The sequence below is a fragment of the Syngnathus floridae genome, chromosome 3 (genome assembly GCF_059516105.1).
Source record: "Syngnathus floridae isolate MCC-2025c chromosome 3, RoL_Sflo_1.0, whole genome shotgun sequence".
In the NCBI taxonomy this organism is placed as follows: domain Eukaryota; kingdom Metazoa; phylum Chordata; class Actinopteri; order Syngnathiformes; family Syngnathidae; genus Syngnathus; species Syngnathus floridae.
The window spans coordinates 1,269,772-1,291,486 of record NC_142415.1 but is presented as its reverse complement, the minus strand read 5'-3'; the positions used below and the strand labels follow the sequence as shown (position 1 = coordinate 1,291,486).

General features: G+C 45.3%; 1 protein-coding gene across 14 annotated transcripts in view; it reads right to left on the bottom strand.

The window, feature by feature from the left end:
- Window positions 1-21,715, bottom strand: part of tpcn2 (two pore segment channel 2) — a 145,515-nt gene that overhangs the window by 38,526 nt on the left and 85,274 nt on the right. For 10 of the 14 annotated variants that reach the window (XR_015857511.1, XR_015857506.1, XR_015857509.1 and 7 more), the window contains 7 exons: window positions 20,077-20,168; window positions 19,401-19,482; window positions 18,899-18,988; window positions 18,687-18,806; window positions 4,830-4,889; window positions 4,589-4,711; window positions 739-788 (listed from right to left, as the gene is read on the bottom strand). Coding sequence is in view for 1 of the 14 variants with exons in the window: in XM_088371121.1 (XP_088227247.1) it covers window positions 739-788; window positions 4,589-4,711; window positions 4,830-4,889; window positions 18,687-18,806; window positions 18,899-18,988; window positions 19,401-19,482; window positions 20,077-20,168 (617 nt within the window). In the remaining 13 variants the exon portion in view is untranslated. The remainder of the gene's footprint in view (window positions 1-738; window positions 789-4,588; window positions 4,712-4,829; window positions 4,890-18,686; window positions 18,807-18,898; window positions 18,989-19,400; window positions 19,483-20,076; window positions 20,169-21,715) is intronic. The other 4 variants (XR_015857502.1, XR_015857504.1, XR_015857503.1 and 1 more) reach the window with 4 other exon arrangements.

Genomic DNA, 21,715 nt, shown 5'->3' with positions numbered 1-21,715 from the left:
TAGCTTATTTTGGAGGGCCATTATGACTGTCAACCAGCTCAGTGGCCTAGTAGTAGAGTGTCCGCCCTGAGACTGGAAGGTTGTGGGTTCAAACCCCGGCCGGGTCATACCAAAGACTATAAAAATGGGACCCATTGCCTCCCTGCTTGGCACTCAGCATTAAGGGTTGGAATTGGGGGGTTAGATCACCAAATGATTCCCGGGCGCGGCCCCGCTGCCGCCCACTGCTCCCTTCGGAGATGGGTTAAATGCAGAGCCAAATTTCACTGCACCCAGTTGTGTGTGTGACAATCATTGGGACTTTAACTTTAACTTTAATCCATTTAAATGTATGCGCACCTCATATATATATGTACAGTAAAAGCTACAAAACAAACTGACAAATAACTCAATTTCAAATCAGATGAGTAAAATCTGGTCAAATATTTAAAAAAAAAGATATTATTCAAAGTGAAGACAATATGCAATTCTAGTAATGACACACATTTGATGCACAATCTGTCTTCGCGGGCCACATAAAATGATGTGGCGGGCCGTATCTGGCCCCTGGGCTTTGAGTTTGACACCTGTGCAGTAGAGGTTCAGCAATGTTGGCGTGCCCCCTTTTCACTGACATTTCTCTTGCAGGCCTGCATGGTCTATGTGTTTAGTGTGTAACACAAAATATATACAGAGTAAATTGAATTCCTCCTTGAGGGATTATAATCAGTCTAACATTAAAAATTAAATCAAACTTACATATGTGAATGAGTAAGCCCGTAGGTGACATAAATAGTTATCTGCAGGACCTAATGATAGAAAGAAAAAAATATTTAGTGACAAATACAGCAAAATAAATTAATCAAACTAAATAAAAGAGACATCCTGTTAGAACACAGAGGGCATGATATACGAAGATCTCAAAAAGCAGGCAATACATTTTGTGTTCAAACTAACAGATTGTGTGCATGCAAGAAGTGTATGTTTTGGATGTGATTACTACAAATGTCAATTCCCACACTTGGTACAAAACTGTTTTTTGTGTAGATTATACTTTCCCCCAAATTATTGAATGCTTTTGTCACGTGCCCATGCCACATGTCACCCAGCCAGCAACTTTCCCCCAGCCACCGTAATCACCGTAACGACTGTCACCTACTCCCTCTTGTTAACTTCTGTATTTAAACCCTGCCCGCGGGTTTCTCCCTGATGGTGTCTACTGTTAATGGCCGTCTGTGTCGTGCACACAGTTGCATTTACAGGGGCTTTTTAAAACTATTTTGGCGCATAGACCAGACATGGGAAAACTACGGCCCGCGGGCCTCATCTGGCCCACTGAGCCGTTTAATCCGGCCCGCCAAACCTGAATAAATTGTATTATTACATTTTGTTTTTGTCATTTTCCCTGCAATGACTGCATTCCCCCAGTAGATTGGGAAACGCCCGCCCACATTTACTCCCGGAAGCAGTGTCAGAAAACTCACAAGTGCGTGTACGTACTCAGTAATACGGACCCGGCGCACTCCGCGCTCTATTTCTGTCAGTGCCGAATTTTGAGTGTGGGCTGTGACGTCAACATTCTCGTAGCTTGCGCGCTGAGCTTTCAGATACAGTTTTACGCTAAAGCCACCCACAAACCTTCCCCTGGAATCCTTCCATTAAAATGAGTGGCCCAAGGAAAAGAAAGGTGTGTTTAAAAGTTTGTGTTTAAAAGAGTGGACAATTTGGCTCGACCGACGTGTGTGAGCAGACGTTCAGCCACGTGAACATCAACAAAGCCCGTCACAGATCCAGGTTAATGGACCAAAACCTCGGATCTATCCTAAGAATTGCCACAACACATTTTACTCCAGACTATGATGCACTAGCAAAAAAGGGGAGACCAACAACACTGTTTCCCACTGAAAATGAAGGGGAGTTTGTTGTTAAAAAAAAAAATGCATTTTGAAAATAATTTGTACAAATAGCAGTGATTGAAACTAGCGACCATTCTCATTTTCAAACATTGCAGGATGCTCAAGGACATTTATGCACCCACCTGTTTGCGACGAATGTTAACTTATAAAGGTTTTAAGGCCAACTTTAAGGAAGTGTTTCCCGTTTCCTCACCTCTGTCACCAGGTGTTTGTGAGTAAAAGCTCTGCTATGATTTTCAGATATCCATCACCGTGTTGCCGTTTTGATTTCTTTATTACTTTATTTAGATGTATTCTTTCACTCATTCTTCAAGATGATGTATTTAGTCAGAATGTTTGGAGTTTTCTGTGATTTCGCCTTTCTTTCTTTCATAAATCTGACCTGCAGCCGCTGAAGTGATGGAAACTTTTATTCATAATAACAGTGTCATTAATGAGAATCATTGATAATAGTTTTTGGGTGAAATATTTTTTAATGCTGTTAATAAATGCATTTGTTTTCAAAAAGCTTTTTTTAAATGTCCATGCTTTACTACCTACTAAAGGCCAAAACCTTTTGTGCAATGACCTTTACATGTCATTTATATTACTTCACACAAACACTACATCCATCTACTCCTGGATTGGCCCCCCAGTCAATACGGCCCGCAAGTCAAAAAAAATTTCCCACCCCTGGCATAGATTGTTCTAATAAAAAACAATTCTGTGCAGAAAAAAAAAAATTGGGATGGGGGGGCGCTCGGAAGTAGACTCGCCCAGGACGTAATACACTGAAGAACCGCCACACACACACACACACACACACACACACACACACACACACACACACACACACACACACACACACACACACACACACACACACACACACACACACACACACACACACACACACACACACACACACACACACTTTTGATAACCATTGTAAATACCACTAGATCAGGGGTGGCCAACCAGTCAGAGGCTAAGACCCAGAGTTTTTACTGTGTCACTGAAAAGAGCCACATCATACACATGAGCACGCATGAACACCCCACCCCCCTCACACCCACACCCACACACGTGCGCACACATACACACACCTCTGCTCAGCCAAATTTATTGTGTGACATTATCATGTCACACACCAACATAATGACAGAAATTGACTCCTACAGTACTAAGACGACAGACCAGTCATTTTAAACAATGAACATTGTGTGCAGTCTCACACACAAACTCTCAGTTCAACAAAGTCCACAAACAAAAACATAATAATTTACAATAGCGTTTATTCACTTACTATGCAAGTTGCTTAGTGCATTGTATTGTAGGCTCTGTGTCATGCGGTCGCGTTTATTTTTCCGGTTTTCTGTCTCGTCGGTGTCGTAACTTTACTTCCTGTTTTATTTTGTCATCCCTTCCGTTTCAGTTCGTGTTTCCTTCCTCGGTGTTTGGTTGTCTTGTCTTCCCTGATCCCGATTGTGTGCACCTGTGTAGTTGACACTAATTGTCAGCACCTGTGTCCCCACCCTTTTGTGTGTATTTAGTCCGTGTCTTCCCCTTGTCTTGTGCCAGTGTGTCTTGCCTCGTCCCGACCACCAGCGATTCTTTGACGTCCGAGTTCTCAGTAAGATTCCTCCTTTTTGTCTCGCCACAGAGCGACGCTTTTTGTTAGTGCCTTGATCCCCATAGCCTTTTTGTCTCGCCACCGAGCGACGCTTTTTGTTAGTGCCTTGATCCCCATAGCCTTTTTGTCTCGCCCCAGTGCGACGCTTTTGTTTGAACTTTTTGCCACGTGTTTTCCCTCGCAAGAGGCGTTTTGAGTTGTACTTTTAATCAGTGTGTGTGCTGGAATAAATCAGAGAAAGAAACGACTCTGCATCCGAGTCCTCCGCCTTGTTCCCAGCCTGACACTCTGGCTTGTATTCCGTTGTTGCTACTCGAAGCAATTCTTTCTGTTGGATGTCTGATACCGTTCGTTTTACTTTGTTGTTTTCAGGAGACAAGATTTCAGCTCCGTCACTGAGGCATTTTTTAACAAACTCCCCTTCATTGTATGGCTTTTTAGCCCGTGCAATGTTCCAAGCCAGTTGAGGCGATGCAAGTATGACAGTCTCTGAGTGTTTCGTAATTTTGGGGAAAAACTGTACCTGTTTTTCTGCCTGACTTTTCAAAGTGTCCAACTGAAATTCAGTCCCTTTTGAAAAGTCCTTCGATATTAGCATGAAGTGAGCTGAAGTGGCACTGAAGATTTGAAGCTTTGAAATATGCTAGTGACATCTGACATATCAGGCAGAATAGGTTGCCATTAAGTTCAACAAAAAGATATGAACTTTCCCACTCTGTTAAAAACATCCTGTGTTCATCTTCATATTTTCGTTTAGCTGTGTATTTTCTCCCTACCATTTTGAGAGCAAAATTGACACTATTTGTTTCCTCGAATGGGTTTGTCCCTCCTCCTTTATGGGATTCCACCTCACGTTTGACAGAAATGCCATATTGAACTCAGGCAAAGCAACACGCACAAAAAAAACACAAACACAAATGTTGATATGAACGTAAAAGAGCCGCATGAAACCAGGCAAAGAGCTGTATGTGGCTCACAAGCCGCGGGTTTGCCACCTCTGCACTAGATGATTATAAACATCATCAGCATCACACTCAACATTAACAGTGACAGGTTGTGGAAGATTGTGCCACTAATTTACCAGCAGCAGGATGGTGAGGAATCCATCGAAGATATTGTTCCTGTAGGAAAGGTACCCTTTCCAGCCCAAGGCGAATATCTTCACACACATTTCAAACAGGTAGTAGATGATAAAACACGTGTTCTATTATGGATGGAAAGAGAAAGCGGTACAGCATAAATGTCACAATAATTCTGTATACTCATTTAATGCTGGTTGAAACTGGTATGACACATCGAAGAAATGGTATGGTTGAGCTCACCTCCATGTAATGGTTATCTTTCTCTGCTGTGGACTTTTCTGAATTCAATACCAACACAGCCTAAATCACAAAAAGATAGTACAGTGCATATGCAGTAATAACTGTCACTGACCACGTGTTCTTGAGTACACAATTAGATCTTCACACATTGGGATGCTATGGGGCTGCAATTTCTGCAGGAGCTACATCCGCAAGCACCATCCCTTTTCAAGTCCCCTTTTGATATGTTCGAGCAAATGTTAATGCGCACCGGTCTATTTCCACCCTTGTTTTCACTGTTAGCAACTCAAGAGGGCAATTCATTCGTACAGTTGAGAAAAAAAATATAAATATATACATATCCTCCTATATCCTCTGATATCATCCTATGGAGTAACTGTGTGGAATGGGTGAGAAACGATACATATATATATATATATATATATATATATATATATATATATATATATATATACACACAGTCAAACCTCGGTTTTCGACCACAATCCGTTCCAGAAGGTGGTTTGAGAAGTGAATCGGTCGAATTCCGAATCTATTTTTCCCATTACAACTAATGTAAAATAATGTAATCTGTTCCAAGACTAAAAAAACGCCTTTTTTAAGCATTTTTTCATTTGTGCATTTTTGTCCGATCGCGCAACTGCAGCACACCGCCGAACGTGCAACCGTAGCGCGCCGCCGACTGCGCAACTCTACCGCGCTGGTCACATTATTGTGACAGAGCGGTCGCTAAAATTTTGAAAATATTTTTAAAGTCCTAATTTTCCAAAATGTAAGTGGACCTCAGTGCGCAGGGAGCTTAATTTGGTCCGATCGCGCAACCGCAGCGCGCCGGGCGCTCACTGTCGCATTGCTTTAGGAGCGTCTTTGTGTTTTAGGATGGCTTTACTGCTCCCACTTGCTTCCTTTGGAGGCATGATTAGAGTTGATGCAATCCTCAGAGTAACGAGAACGTAATAACGAACGGAGCCAGTTGGCATGCGGTTCCTCTCGGCTCATCTCGCGAGGTTCGACAACCGAATTTCGTCCGACATCCGAAGCAAAAAAATCTCAAATTTTTTGTTTGAATACCGATTTGTTCGATAACCGGGACGTTCGAAAACCGAGGCTGGTCATAAGCTTAGTTGCTAACAAAACTTGATGTTGTTTAATATTATAGAAAAATTGTTATAATAATAATAGTGTTTGAAGGAATAGGGTCAAAAAACAAAAAACAAAACCTGACTAGCTACAATAACAGATACGCTCACACCTCTTTGGATAAAGTATATAAGCAGGCAAGTATATTCACATATTCAATCAATAAGAAAGACATAACTAGACATTTTTTGATACAAGATAAGGTTGCTACAACTTCATGATTCAATATGTATTCCTGTGCACTGCGAAATAACAAATGTCTTGATATATTGCTTAAATAGCTTAATGACCCTTAAGGAACTGTGTAATGCATGCCTGATGTTTTTTCTAAATCATGGACACGGCCAGAGTCGTCTAGAATGTTCAGTACTTGATTATATCTTGTGTTTTGATTAAACGTCATATGTTGCCTAATGCTAGACGCCAGCTTTTTGATTACTACTGATCGTTCTGCACAGAGGGAAATATTTTGCTTAACAAAGAAAAGATATGGTTGGAAGCATGATTAAACTAAGACTAATGACGTAAGCAAAGACATGGAGTATCAAAAGAACAAACAAACAAAAACATGGTAAGTGGTGAGAACAAACTTTGCATAGTCAGGGAACATTAATAAATTGATGACGCCACAGCCAAAAGCTTATATACCGTAATTTTCGGACTAAAAGTCGCTCCGGAATATAGGTCGCATCAGCCATAAAATGCCCAATAACGTGAAAAAAAAAACACGTGTAAGTCGCTCCGGAGTATAAGTCGCATTTTGGGGGTGAAATTTATTCGACAAAATCCAACACCAAGACCAGACATGAACGAGCAACAACAGGCTAAACGATAGGTATGCTAACGTGACATGAACACAAACAAAGAGCTGAGAACGGACCTGACGTAACATTCAGAGTTATTCAAAAAACTATTACATAAGAAACACGTTAAGAAAACCATCTGTGTCACTCCAATTCATTAAATCCATCGATCGTCCTTTGTCAACAATGCGTGCACGCCGCTGACGGCGCTTGCACTTCAAAATATTTCACAGGCCCATATAACGATATATAAATTATATATCAAATAATTATTACCGTAGTTTTCGGACTATAAATCGCACCAGAGTATAAGTCGCACCAGCCATAAAATTCACAATACAGTGAAAAAAAACATATATAAGTCGCACTGGAGTATAAGTCACACTTTTGGGGCAAATTTATTTGTCAAAATCCAACACCAAGAACAGACATGAACCAGCAACAACAGGCTAAACGATACGGTATGCTAACGTGACATATACACAAACGAGGAGCTGAGAACGGGCCTGAGTAACATTCAGAGTTATTCAAATAAGTATTTCATAAATAACACGTTTTGTTGGGTTCACAACATTTTTCTGAAATCAATCTCAGAGGCGGTAGGTCTTTTTGGCTTAGCGTTTTCTTCTGCGCAGAAGGACGCACCCCAGACACACAGCAAGTGTGGCTGAGATCCCCGGTCTTCTCGAGTTTAGCCGTGCCTTTTATTGAGAAAGAAACAATTGGGCAAGTGTATATGAACGGGTAGTTTCCCAGACAGGAAGGACATTACATAGTTACATCTCATGACCACAGAACAAGGGGGATACTCTTATGGACGGGGCAGTATGGACGTCTCATGACCATTAACTTAACAAAGACGTAGTCTTAGTGCCCCTGGGAATACATTGCTGTGCCGTACTCATGACTTCAACTTAAATAAGACCTTTGTCTGCTTCAGCCATCCCATGACAATCTCATGATCTGTACATGTCTCGCTAACTATGGGGCTTATTGTATAGCGCGGCTCATGACTCCAGTCATATGGTTCCTTAGCCGGCCATATGTCCCCAGACTGTCACATACAGCGGAGAATCTTGCACACATAAGTAGATACATAGATTCCAATGATAAAAAGTATATTATTCCCAACACGTTTATCAAGCCATCTGTGTCACTCCAATTCCTTAAATCCATCGATCGTCCTTTATGTAAACAATGCCGCGTATGCGCCACATATGCGCCGCTGACGTCGGACTCGTAAGTTGCATTTCTAATTATTCCACAGACCCATATAACGATATATAAAGTATATTTCAAATAACTATCATATAATAACAATATTATCAAACCATCTGTGTCACTCCTAATCATTAAATACATCAATCAAATTCCTCGTCCTTTATGTCAACAACGCCGCGTGCGCGCCACACGGATTTAGTATACAACTATATTGCAGAGTTAACAAAGTACCAGGAAACACGTGGGTTTGGTAAACGGCTCTTTATTTAACAAAACAAGAGTTCAACGAGCCAACAACTACTGAACTGTAACGATAAAAACATTTACAAGTTGCTACACAAAATAAAATATATCAAATAACTATAACATCAAAGTCAAGTCAAAGTCAAAGTCAGCTTTATTGTCAACTTCTCCACATGCCAAAGACACACAAAGAAACCGAAATTTCGTTCCCCCCTATCCCACGGTGACAAGACATGGCTCACAACAGACAAACAGTAAACAAGTATAACAAAAGCGTGCTGAATAAATAATGAATAAATAACACAACAATAAATAAATAAATAAATAATTAAGAGGAGCACAAAAAGAAAAAAACAAAAAAGAGCAAGTGCGCGTACAGCAGACATTCCCGAAAATAGCGCAACAGTGCCGCACGCTACGCAGAAGGGGGTAGCGAGTTCAGGGCCCTAACAGCCTGGGGAAAGAAGCTGTCGGCGAGTCTGGTGGTGCGGGAGCGCAGGCTCCTGTACCTCTTCCCAGAGGGCAGAAGGTCAAACAAAGAGTGAGCCGGGTGACTCACATCTCTGGCAATCGAGGTTGCCTTTCGGGCGAGATGGGAGGTGTAAATGTCCTTCAGGGAGGGAAGCGAAGCACCAATAATCTTACCAGCCGTATTCACTATGCGCTGCAGGGCCTTCAAGTTCTGTTCAGTGCAGTTACCACCCCAGACAGCGATGCAACTGGTGAGGACGCTCTCAATGGTGCCACGGTAGAATGTAGACAGGACTGCCTGAGGAGCACATGCACGCCTGAGCTTCCGCAGGAAGTACAGGCGGCGCTGAGCTTTCTTTGCCAGTGACGAGGTGTTCGCGGACCAGGAGAGGTCCTCACTGATGTGCACCCCCAGGAACTTGGTGCAGCTCACCCTCTCCACCACAGCACCGTCGATGATCAGCGGCAGGTGTGTTTTGTGACCCTTCCGGAAGTCAACAATGATTTCCTTGGTCTTACCGACGTTCAGCAGGAGGTTGTTGTCCCTGCACCACGTGGTCAGAAGGTCAACTTCCGACCTGTACCGAGTCTCGTCGCCCTTCGTGATGAGACCCACCAGAGTCGTGTCGTCAGCAAACTTCACTATGCGGTTGTCGCTGTAGGTCGCAGTGCAGTCATGCGTCAGCAGGGTGAAGAGCAATGGACTGAGCACGCAGCCCTGGGGGGCCCCCGTGCTCAGCGTGATGCTGGCGGAGATTTTGTCGCCAACACGCACCACCTGAGGCCTCTGACAGAGGAAGTCCAGTATCCAGTTGCAGAGGGAGGTACTGAGGCCCAGCTCGTCGAGTTTGGAGATGAGTCGCTGCGGCACAATGGTGTTGAAGGCAGAGCTGAAGTCCACAAACAGCAACCTCACATATGAGTCCTTTCTCTCCAGGTGGGTGAGGGCCGAGTGGAGGGCAGAGCAGATGGCATCCTCAGAGGACCGCTTGGCACGGTACGCAAACTGGAAAGGGTCAATGGTGGGGGGGAGAACGGACTTGATGTGCTCCAAGACCAGCCGCTCAAAGCACTTCATGATGATGGGCGTCAGTGCCACAGGGCGGTAGTCATTGAAGCAGGACGGTGCAGGTTTCTTCGGCACAGGAACGATGGTGGCAGCCTTGAAACACGAGGGGACGATGGCCTGCTGCAGGGAAACGTTAAAGATATCTGTGAAGACACCCGACAGCTCCCCAGCGCAGTCCTTCAGCGCTCGACCCGGGATGTTGTCAGGGCCCGCCGCCTTACGGGTGTCAATAGCGGCAAGCGCCCTCCTCACACCGTCGGCAGAGAGGCGCAGGGGCTGCTCGTGTGGGGGGGGAGTGGTCTTCAGCGGGCAAGTGCTGTTCTGGGCGTCGAAGCGAGCAAAGAAGCGGTTCAGATCGTTCAGCAGACGGACGTCGCCCTCACAGCTCCTCGGCGCGGGCTTGTAGTCCGTGATGGTCTGAATGCCCCGCCAAAGGCTACGTGCGTCCTTGCTGTCCTTGAAGTGGGTGGAGACCTTGCACGAGAACGCCTTCTTCGCTTCTTTGATGCCTCGGGACAGGTCGGCCCTCGCTGTCCTCAAGCCAGTCTCATCCCCTGCTCTGAAAGCCTTGTCCCTGGCCCTCAACAGTCTGAGGACAGCCCCCGTCAGCCACGGCTTCCAGTTCGCGCGAGTAACGACGGATTTCGAGCAAGTCACATCATCGATGCACTTCGTGATGTAAGAGGTAACAGAGTCAGTATATTCCTCTATGTCCGTCCAATCGTTGTAGGTGGCTGCCTGCTTAAACAAGTCCCAGTCAGTGGTGTCGAAGCAGTCACGAAGTGCATCGGAGGCACCCTCGGGCCACACTCGAACCTGCCTCCGAACCGGCCTGGATGCCTTTACCAACTGTCTGTATGCGGGCAAAAGCAAAACGGTGAGATGGTCAGAAAGCCCCAGATGGGGGAGGGGGGTGGCTTTGAAGGCTCCCTTTTGCGCCGAGTAGACCAGGTCCAGGAAGCTGTCCCCACGTGTCGGAAAAGGAACATGCTGGTGAAGCCTCGGGAAAACAGACTTCAGGTTGGCATGATTGAAGTCTCCAGCGAAGATGGTGAAACCGTCAGGGTGCGCCGTTTGCTATTCACTGACAGCCTGGTACAGTTCACCAAGCGCCGCGATCCTGTCTCCTTCGATGTTGGAAGGCGGGATGTATACCGCGACTAGCAGAATCGCGGTAAATTCCCTCGGCAGGTAAAAAGGACGGCACTTGATGATCACAAACTCCGCAAGTGGCGAGCAGTGCTTACATACCACCACAGAGTCCCGGTACCATTCTTCTCGGATGTAGACGCATAATCCACCTCCTCGCGACTTTCCCCCTCGTACAATGACACGGTCCGCCCGATAGCACGCTAGCCGCTCCAGATGCACGGCAGAGTCCGGAATGTTGTCAGTCAACCAGGTCTCGGTGAACACGAGCACACAGCAGTTCCGCACCGTCCGGTTCGTAGACCTCAGCAGGCGAACGTAATCAATTTTGTTGTCCAGCGATCGAACATTCGCCAGAAGAATGGAGGGCACCGCCGGTCGCGCTGGGTTGGCCGCCAGCCTGGCCCGGACGCCTCCGCGCTTGCCCCTCTTCTGCTTCCTCGCACACCGTTTCCGACGGCTCCCAACCGGGGGAGGAATAGCGGGTGAGGTCGGCGACGGATCAGGACGTAGCAGTCCGAGCGCCTTTAATGTCGACGCTTCAAAGTCCAGAACGCCGCAAAACCCACTTCTGCCGATGTCAAGCAGAACCTGCCTGCTGTACTTGTAGCACGGACGAGACGAACACACAAGACTGCCACACGAACACTCATTAGACATGAATACGTTTTTCAAACCTTGTGTCACTCCAAATCATTAAATCCTTCAAACGTGGGGCCCTTCGTCTTCCCGTGATAGAATCCTTTGTCCTAATGTAAACAACCGCCACGCTGCTGACGTCACTTGCAGGTCAAATGACAGTAATCCCTTGCTACATCGCGGTTCGTTTATCGCGGTTTCACTACATCACGGATTTTTGAATTTTGAAAATTTGTGAAAAAAATCACATATAAGTCGCTCCTGAGTATAAGTCGCCCCCCCACCCAAACTATGAAAAAAACGCGACTTATAGTCCGAAAATTACGGTATATAAGCAATAATGTTATCAAACCATCTGTGTCACTCCAAATCATTAAATCCATCGATCGTCCTTTGTCAACAATGGGTGCGCGCGGCTGACGGCGCTTGCACTCAAAATATTCCACAGGCCCATATAACGATATATAAATCAGATATAAAATAACTATTATATAAGCAATAGAATTATAAACCCATCTGTGCACTCTAAATCATTAAATCCATCGATCAAGTTCAAGGAAAGATGTGGGTTTGGTAAACGGCTCTTTATTTAACAAAACAAACTTCCAGGCATTTGGCGGCGTGGACTTCCAGCCACGGAAGTGGAAGAGACCTCCATAGAATAGGACCGGGCGTGCGTAAAAGCTGTTGGACCAAATCCAACAAATTCTAAAAACATGTTTACAGTATGTACACGTGTCCCTTGTTGTAAAAAATGTATTATAAGAAAGGTTGTTCTAAAAACATATGTACAGTATGTGTTAAGATTCTCCATGTTATTTATGTTATTCAGCCATGCTTTGATTTGAAGTTGGGTGATTTATTTTGAAGGCCGTTTTCAGGCGATACCACTTCCTGTTTTACGTCCGTGTACATATATGTCGGTTACAGTAGTACATGAGTCGTTGACGATGTAAGTGGGTCTCCTAACAAGAGAATGAACGATCACGTGTCTAACCTTTAGGACAATGTAGTATTGCTCCAAATGTTCGTTTACATTTCTTTAGAGGTCCGTTTTCGCGTGTTAGCACGATCGCGAATTAGCATCTTTCCGCTAACTCGTTAGCCTGCCCAGTACTTCTTGTTAACATGTTACACGCACACACGCATAATATTTATGGTTTCAATATTTATACAAAATATTCTGTGTTATTTATACCATTAATGTATTATTTAAATGTTTGAAACAATTATTTAATGTTCTAATAATAAAATATGCACTTAAATCGTTTCATATGCATTTATTGACACACAAAAAAAATGTACAGATGAGAGGGTGATTGTACTTTGCGGATTTAACTTATCACGGGTGGTTTTGGGAACCAATTATACGCGATAAACGAGGGATTACTATACACACACACACACACACACACACACACAAAGAAACGCGCACAAACGTGCACACACACACACACACAGTGGAGCCTCGGTTTTCGAACGTCCCGTTTCTCGAACAAATTGGTATTCGAACAAAAAATTCGAGATTTATTTTGCTTCAGATGTCGGACGAAATTTCAGTTGTCGAACCTCGCAAGATGAGCTGAGAGGACCCGCATGCCAACTGACTCCGTTCGTTATTACATTCTCGTTACTCTGAGGATTGCATCAACTCTAATCATGCCTCCAAAGGAAGCAAGTGGAAGCAGTAAAGCCATCCTAAAACACAAAGACGCTGTTAAAGCAATGCGACAGTGAGCGCCCGGCGCGCTGCGGTTGCGCGATCGGACCAAATTAAGCTCCCTGCGCACTGAGGTCCACTTACATTTTCAGCGACGGCTCTGTCACAATAATGCGACCAGCGCGGTGTAGTTGCGCGTTCGGACCAAATTTATATATATATATTCCAACTGTACGAATGAATATTCTCCTTGGGTTGCTAACAGTGAAACAAGGGTGGAATGTGTGGATTTTGAAAAACCACCAAATCTCAGTTTGACCAGTATATCTGTTGTTTACCAGTATATCTGTTATTTAGAAGCTGTGCCATCTTTGTTTTAAGAGTCCACTAAATTTGGAGCCCCAGGTCCTTTTGCAGGGACATGAAAAATAGTACAGCTAAGCCTCGATTTTATGCAGACTTTCGGGTCCAGAATTTCAGAATCACACTAACCCTGAAAGCGCATCATATAGAGTCTTGGAGGGGGAAAAAATTCTGAGCGTGGATCGGGAAATTGCAGTAGGGAAATACACGTGTTTGCACTTGAGGAATAACATTATTTTTCTGGGTGAAAATTAATACAATGTCATTATTAAAAATTATAGGAAGTCTTTATGAAAATGTATTTGGACTGAAACACCAAAACACAAAACTAATAGACATTGTATTATTACAGCAAAACCACGCTCACCTGTCACGTGCCTGCCTCACCGGACTTCCACCCACCCCCCCAATCAAGCTAATCACCAGCACCTGCCATGCCTCATTGGGCCCGCTCTATTTAAACTCAGTGAATCAAGCCAGTGGTTGTCAGTTGGTCTCCTTACCCTGCCCGTGACGCCACTGCTCACTGTGCCATGCCCGAATGATTCCTGTTGCCGTTTTTGCTCGTGCTCTGACCTGACTCGCCTTGCTCGCCACCTGCCTTGACCACCTGCCTGCCTCCGACTACGCGCTGTACTCTTCTACTCAGCCACACCAGCCAGACTGACAGTCCAGCATTCCACTTCCCCTTTCCCCTGTTCAATAAAGGCTCATGCTGTATTTGGTCGCCCTGTCTCTGTTCTTGACATCACCAAACAATAACAAAACAGAATAACTACAGTGTAATAAAAAAGAACTACAACACATGTACATAAGAAACATTATTTGAATAAATGTTTTGATCTCTGAAACAGAAAGCGTCCACAAACTGTGACGTGTAATGCTGTGTTGACACAACACACTGCACACGTTAATGAGTTTAAAGTAATCCAAAAAGTCGTTCTTAAATTCCATGTTTAAAATTGTCCATAATGCCCTTAAAACTGTAGTCCATTGCTTCCTTGCAAAAGTCAAAGTCAGCTTTATTGTCAATTTCTCCACATGCCAAAGACACACAAAGAAAGCGAAATTTCGGTCCCCGCTATCCCACGGTGACAAGACATGGCCCACAATAGACAATCAAGTAAACAACAGCGTGCAGAATAAATACTGAATAACAAATAAATAAGAGGAGCAAAAAGGAGCGAGTGAGCGTACAGCAGACATTCCAGAAAATAGCGCAACAGTGCCGCACGCTACGCAGAAGGGGGAAGCGAGTTCAAGGTCCTAACAGCCTGGAGAAAGAAACTGTTGGCGAGTCTGGTGGTGCGGGAGCGCAGGCTCCTGTACCTCTTCCCAGAGGGCAGAAGGTCAAACAAAGAGTGAGCTGGGTGACTCACATCACTCTCAATCGCGGTTGCCTTGCGGGTGAGATGGGAGGTGTACACTGATGTGCACCCCTAGGAACTTGGTGCAGCTCACCCTCTCCACCACAGCACCGTCGATGATCAGCGGCAGGTGTTTTGTGACCCTTCCAGAAGTCAACAACGATTTCCTTGGTCTTGCTTACGTTCAGCAGGAGGTTGTTGTCCCTGCACCACGTGGTCAGAAGGTCAACTTCCGACCTGTACCGAGTCTCGTCGCCCTTCGTGATGAGACCCACCAGAGTCGTGTCGTCAGCAAACTTCACTATGCGGTTGTCGCTGTAGGTCGCAGTGCAGTCATGCGTCAGCAGGGTGAAGAGCAATGGACTGAGCACACAGCCCTGGGGGGCCCCCGTGCTCAGCGTGATGCTGGCGGAGATTTTGTCGCCAACACGCACCACCTGAGGCCTCTGACAGAGGAAGTCCAGTAGCCAGTTTCAGAGGGAGGTACTGAGGCCCAGCTCATTGAGTTTGCAGATAAGTCGCTGCGGCACAATGGTGTTGAAGGCAGAGCTGAAGTCCACAAACAGCAATCTCACATATGAGTCCTTTCTCTCCAGGTGGGTGAGGGCCGAGTGGAGGGCAGAGCAGATGGCATCCTCAGAGGACCGTTTGGCATGGTACGCAAACTGGAAAGGGTCAATGGTGGGGGGGAGAACAGATTTGATGTGCTCCATGACAAGCCGCTCAAAGCACTTCATGATGATGGGTGTCAGTGCCACGGGGCGGTAGTCATTAAAGCAGGACGGTGCAGGTTTCTTCGGCACAGGAACGATGGTGGCAGCCTTGAAACATGAGGGGACGATGGCCTGCTGTAGGGAAACGTTAAAGATGTCCGTGAAGACACCCGACAGCTCTCCAGCGCAGTCCTTCAGCGCTCGACCCGGGATGTTGTCAGGGCCCGCCGCCTTACAGGTGTCAATAGCGGCAAGCGCCCTCCTCACTCCGTCGGCAGAGAGGCGCAGGGGCTACTAGTGTGGGTGGGGGAGTGGTCCTTCAGCGGGCAAGTGCTGTTCTGGGCGTCGAAGCGAGCAAAGAAGCGGTTCAGATCGTTCAGCAGACGGACGTCGCCCTCACAGCTCCTCGGCGCGGGCTTGTAGTCCGTGATGGTCTGAATGCCCCGCCAAAGGCTACGTGCGTCCTTGCTGTCCTTGAAGTGGGTGGAGACCTTGCACGAGAACGCCTTCTTCGCTTCTTTGATGCCTCGGGACAGGTCGGCCCTCGCTGTCCTCAAGCCAGCCTCATCCCCTGCTCTGAAAGCCTTGTCCCTGGCCCTCAGCAGTCTGAGGACAGCCCCTGTCAGCCACGGCTTCCAGTTCGCTCGAGTGACGACGGATTTTGAGCGAGTCACATCATCGATGCACTTCGCGATGTAAGAGGAAACAGAATCAGTATACTCCTCTATGTCCGTCTGATCGTTGTAGGTGGCCGCCTGCTTAAACAAGTCCCAGTCAGTGGTGTCGAAGCAGTCACGAAGTGCATCGGAGGCACCCTCAGGCCACACCCGAACCCGCTTCCGAACCGGCCTGGATGCCTTCACCAATTGTCTATATGCGGGCAAAAGCAAAACGATGAGATGGTCAGAAAGCCCAAGATGGGGTAGGGGGGTGGCTTTGAAAGCTCCCTTATGTGCAGAGTAGACTAGGTCCAGGAAGCTGTCTCCACGTGTCGGAAAAGTAACATGCTAGTTAAGCCTTGGGAAAACAGACTTCAGGTTGGCATGATTAAAGTCTCCAGCGAAGATGGTGAAACCGTCAGGGTGTGCTGTCTGTTGTTCACTGACAGCCTTGTACAGTTCACCAAGCGCCGCGATCCTGTCGCCTTCGATGTTAGAAGGCGGGATGTATACCGCGACTAGCAGAATCGCGGTAAATTCCCTCGGCAGGTAAAAAGGACGGCACTTGATGATCACAAACTCCGCAAGTGGCGAGCAGTGCTTACCTCCCACCACAGAGTCCCGGTACCATTCTTCTCGGATGTAGACGCATAATCCACCTCCTCGCGACTTTCCCCCTCGTACAATGGCACGGTCCGCCCGATAGCACGCTAGCCGCTCCAGATGCACGGCAGAGTCCGGAATGTTGTCAGTCAACCAGGTCTCGGTGAACACGAGCACACAGCAGTTCCGCACCGTCCGGTTTGTAGACCTCAGCAGGCGAACGTAATCAATTTTGTTGTCCAGCGATCGAACATTCGCCAGAAGAATGGAAGGCACCGCCGGGCGAGCTGGGTTGGCCGCCAGCCTGGCTCGGACGCCTACGCGCTTGCCCCTCTTCTGCCTCCTCGCACATCGTTTCCGACGGCTCCCAACCGGGGGAGGAATAGCGGGCGAGGTCGGCGACGTTTCAGGACGTAGCAGTCCAAGCGCCTTTAATGTCGCCGCTTCAAAGTCCAGAACGCCACAAAACCCACTTCTGCCGATGTCGAGCAGAACCTGCCTGCTGTACTTGTAGCACGACATAGCACGGCGAGACGAACACATAAGACTGTCGGACGAACACTCATTAAACGAACAAATCACCGTACTGACGGGACAGAGAGTCGCCGCTGCATGTGCACGCACCGCCATCTTGATCTAGGATGTCCTGAGTTTCCAATATTTTCCGGGTAGCGATCATGTCGGGACGTCCTACCTGTCCAACTAGCATAAGCAGTCATCAAACAGTCCTGTTGCATGTTGTTTTCCAAATGTTTTAAGGTTAGTAGTAAAATGCATGTACGACAAAAAAGGGGTTCATGACCAAACCGCGTTAGACAGAAAGTCGCATAGATCGAGGCTCAGCTGTATTGCTAAATAATACAGTACATTATTTTCTGCACTATAAGGCGCACCTTCATTGAAGCGCACCAGACTAAAAGGCACATACAATAGAAGCTACTGCATCAAACTGGGATTGACTAGGGTTGTGTTATGCATCCACTAGATGGAGCTGTGCTAAAGGGAAAGTCCAACCCTCATTCCGTATGAAAGTGATACGGTTTGGCTTCTTACTTGGTCCAGCAACCCTACTCATTTTTTATGACCATAAACTTTATTTAGTTTTAAAAAAAAAAAACGAGTGTGTGGGTTTATGCCTAATGCGTTGATTAGCTTGTTAGCTTTGGCACCGGTTTTGTGAATGCCCCTCCAAACTTGCTGCGGTGAGGAGGTGTGGTTACCGTCTATTGCGTATGTGCGGTTCACTGTGATTGCCTCCTGACATTCTTACCTGTATGTCAACAATGAATTCTAGCCTATAGAAAAAAAAAAGTCATGCTATCGACCAGTAGTAGCTTACTTCGGTGACGCCCCTGACCACGGTTGCTGTAATGCTGAAAGCAATGCAACCTTGTAATTTACTAGTCATACTGAAACGTCCTGAAACGTTTGGGCAGAGCACTGTTTACAACCAGTATGGATCAACAAATTGATCAATTGATCCATGTATAAGGTGCTCTGCATTATAAGGCGCACTGTGATTTTTTTGACTAAATTATAAGCTTTTAAGTACGTCCTATGGTTTGGAAAATAATGTAGTTTCAACAGTGCAGCTATTATCCTCTTATGACCTTTACATAATAGCGCAATCAGGCTTTTTGGATGGTTCCAAACTCCTTGTTAAGGAAACAGCTTGTGGTCTGCACATTGGTACTGCACATGACAAAAGCTTTCTAACTGTGCATGTTCAAAAAGACAAAGGTGAGTGTTTTTCTTACACATATGCACACCACATGGGCCATCGCCACTGCATTGCTAAATACAGCAAAATAGTAGTGGCTGAAGATCACCTGGAGCTTCTGCAGTCCCATAGAGTTGTACTGTGGTACGGATGGGTGCTGTGAAGAAAACAGGTCTATTTACAATCTTCAACAATAAACAAACAACCATGATCCATGTGCCTTTTAATATTCGGTTTGATATGTTGTACCTCTTCTATACGATCTTTATCCAGTTCATCAAATATGTGTTTGAACTGCTCTCTATTCATGAATCCTTCAGTTTCATATTGACGAGACTTCTGAAATAATCATCAGGCAAAAGTGTCAGGAAGATTGACCAGTTATGTTTCTTTTGAATTTATTATAGTCAGTGGTGTCCCTAAGGGGAAATTTCAACTTACTGTACACTGATTTGGGGTTTTGGTTAATTATAGTAATGTTCAGTTTCTTTTTAAATAAACATTGTAACCCCAATTTCTGTATAGAAGCAGCAGATCTACGGAATGTTGAAAAGGTATTTGCCCTTATTTCTTGTTTTTGCAACTGTTCAATCATTCAAATGGCGAAATTATGCAACAACAAACTAAAAATTTGAGTAGACAAATGCTTTTTCATACCACTGTACATCACAGACAGAACACTTATGTTGAATTCAAAGAACATGGTTCAAGTAGTAAAGTAGTGTACTAAATGTAGCCACAATGAACTGACAGTAGTGATTGCCTCTCTGTGGTAGCTCTGCATCTGGATCCTGGACATCACTTGGAGCACAACATCAATTGGCACACGTTCCCTAAAATCAAATCAATATCAATACCGTTTTGCAATTAAGGGCTTGCTAAGTGTATGATATATTTGTTTTCATAAATTTTACTGACAACCTACACTGAAATATAACTATTAATTTATTGAAACGGGCCTAATTCCCACCGGACAATATCACATTGTATATTGGTTACGCCGTAATGGCCCTTTTCCAAATTGTGCTAGCTGCGAGGAAAAAAAAAAGACTTTGTGGCACTGCAAATTCAACCTCATAAGGTACTACATTACCTTCATTTATGAATGGGCGATGCTGCTTGAGGGGATGTGAGGCAAAACCTTATAATATATATTTCCAGGCTGAGAGTAACTTAAAGAAAAGAGGATTATATGCCTGTAGTTACATTTAGTAATATATACTATAATACATTTAGTAAAAATCCAACGTAAACTTTTGAGAGCCCCCTACTTTTCGATGAGTTGTTTCAAGTTATAATGTATCACATATGTAAATGATATATGCAAAAAGTTTCGTATCATCTTAATGATTTAAAAACAAAATTTGTTACTAAGGGATGAACCATTTAGAGTATATTGCTGTGTGTGTCTGAGAGTGCTCATTTACCTAGCAGCATTCTCTTCATCATGACAGCTAAGGACTTGGAAGGCTGCTCGGATTCCCAGACGCCTTCTAATGATCGATGTTTGGACTGACATCTGGATGATAAACATAACAGGCTAACTGTTAAAATATTTGATACTGAGCCCCCCCCCAAAAGTAAAATATCTATTTTTTCATCTATATTGTTTCAGTAGGGCAGTGGTTCTTAACCTGGGTTGAATCTAACCCTAGGGGTTCGGTAAGTCGGTCTCAGGGGTTCAGCAGAGCCTCCACTGCGGAGGTCCGAACACACCTGATTTATTGTGTAAATTTGTGATGACGCATATCTGAACCGGTCTCACAAAAGCAACAACAGAAGTCACAATGATTTGCAGGTATGTAATTTGTTTTGACTTCATGCATTGTGTTGGTTACGTTCTTTGAACAAGGTGATGTTCATGCATGGCTCATTTTGTGCACCAGTAATAAACATTGATGACATATGAAACTGGTGGGGTTCGGTACCGCCAATAAGGTTAAGAACGACTGCCGTAGGACCTGTAATACCAAGTTCAGACCAAATGGTGGTTACTAATTACATTAAATTACTATACTACTAAATAATTACATTAATTACTATACTACACATACTACATTATATATACAGTAGCATGAGTGTAAATTGGATTTCCGCTTAGGTTCAAGGTGACATGATAGGCTCAGAACTCAAGGGGGTCCTGAGCTGAAGGAAACAGCAGGTGATTGTTGATATCGGTCCATGTTAATAAAAAAAAAAATATAAAAAAAAAACTGCTTTGCTGAGCTTGATATAAGCAACTCCCACACAGGGCCCCCTTCCGAGTTCTTGTTGGCTGATGGGCCCGACCTCCGACAGACAGCTGATATTTGTATACTGTATGTCCAGGGGTGCACATAACAATTTTAGTGTGGTTCTCACAGTGACGTGCAGTGAGGTTCGTGGTTGGTGAGGCAGACTCCTTAAGAGTCAGATTTACAAGTATATGGACCCAAAAGGATAGCTCCTGAAGTATGTAGACGACACCACTCTCATCGGACTGATCCAGAACGGTGATGAGACTGCGTACAGACAGGAGGTGGAGCGGCTGGTCCACTGGTGCAGCCAAAACCACCTGGACCTGAACCCGCTCAATACCGTGGAGATGACAGTGGACTTCAGGCGAGGCCCTTCACCACTTTCACCCCTCACTATCCGCAGTAATACTATTCTCTCATCAGACACCTTCAAGTTCCTGGGAACCACAATCTCTCAGGACCTGAAATGGACCGGCCACATAGACTCTGTCCGGAAGAAGGCCCAGCAGAGGCTGTACTTCCTGAGACAGCTCAAGAAGTTCAACCTGCCACGGGAGCTGCTGAAGACCTTCTACACTGCCATCATCCAGTCTGTCCTCTGCACCTCCATCACTGTCTGGTTTGGATCGGCCTCCAAACAAGACAAGCACAGACTGCAACGGACAATAAGGACTGCAGAAAAGATAATTGGAATCAACCTCCCATCTATCCAAGACTTGTACCTGTCCAGGACCAGGAAACGTGCAAGTAACATCTCAACAGACCCTTTGCACCCAGGTTGCAGCCTGTTTGAACTACTCCCCTCCGGACGCCGTTATAGAGCTCTGTA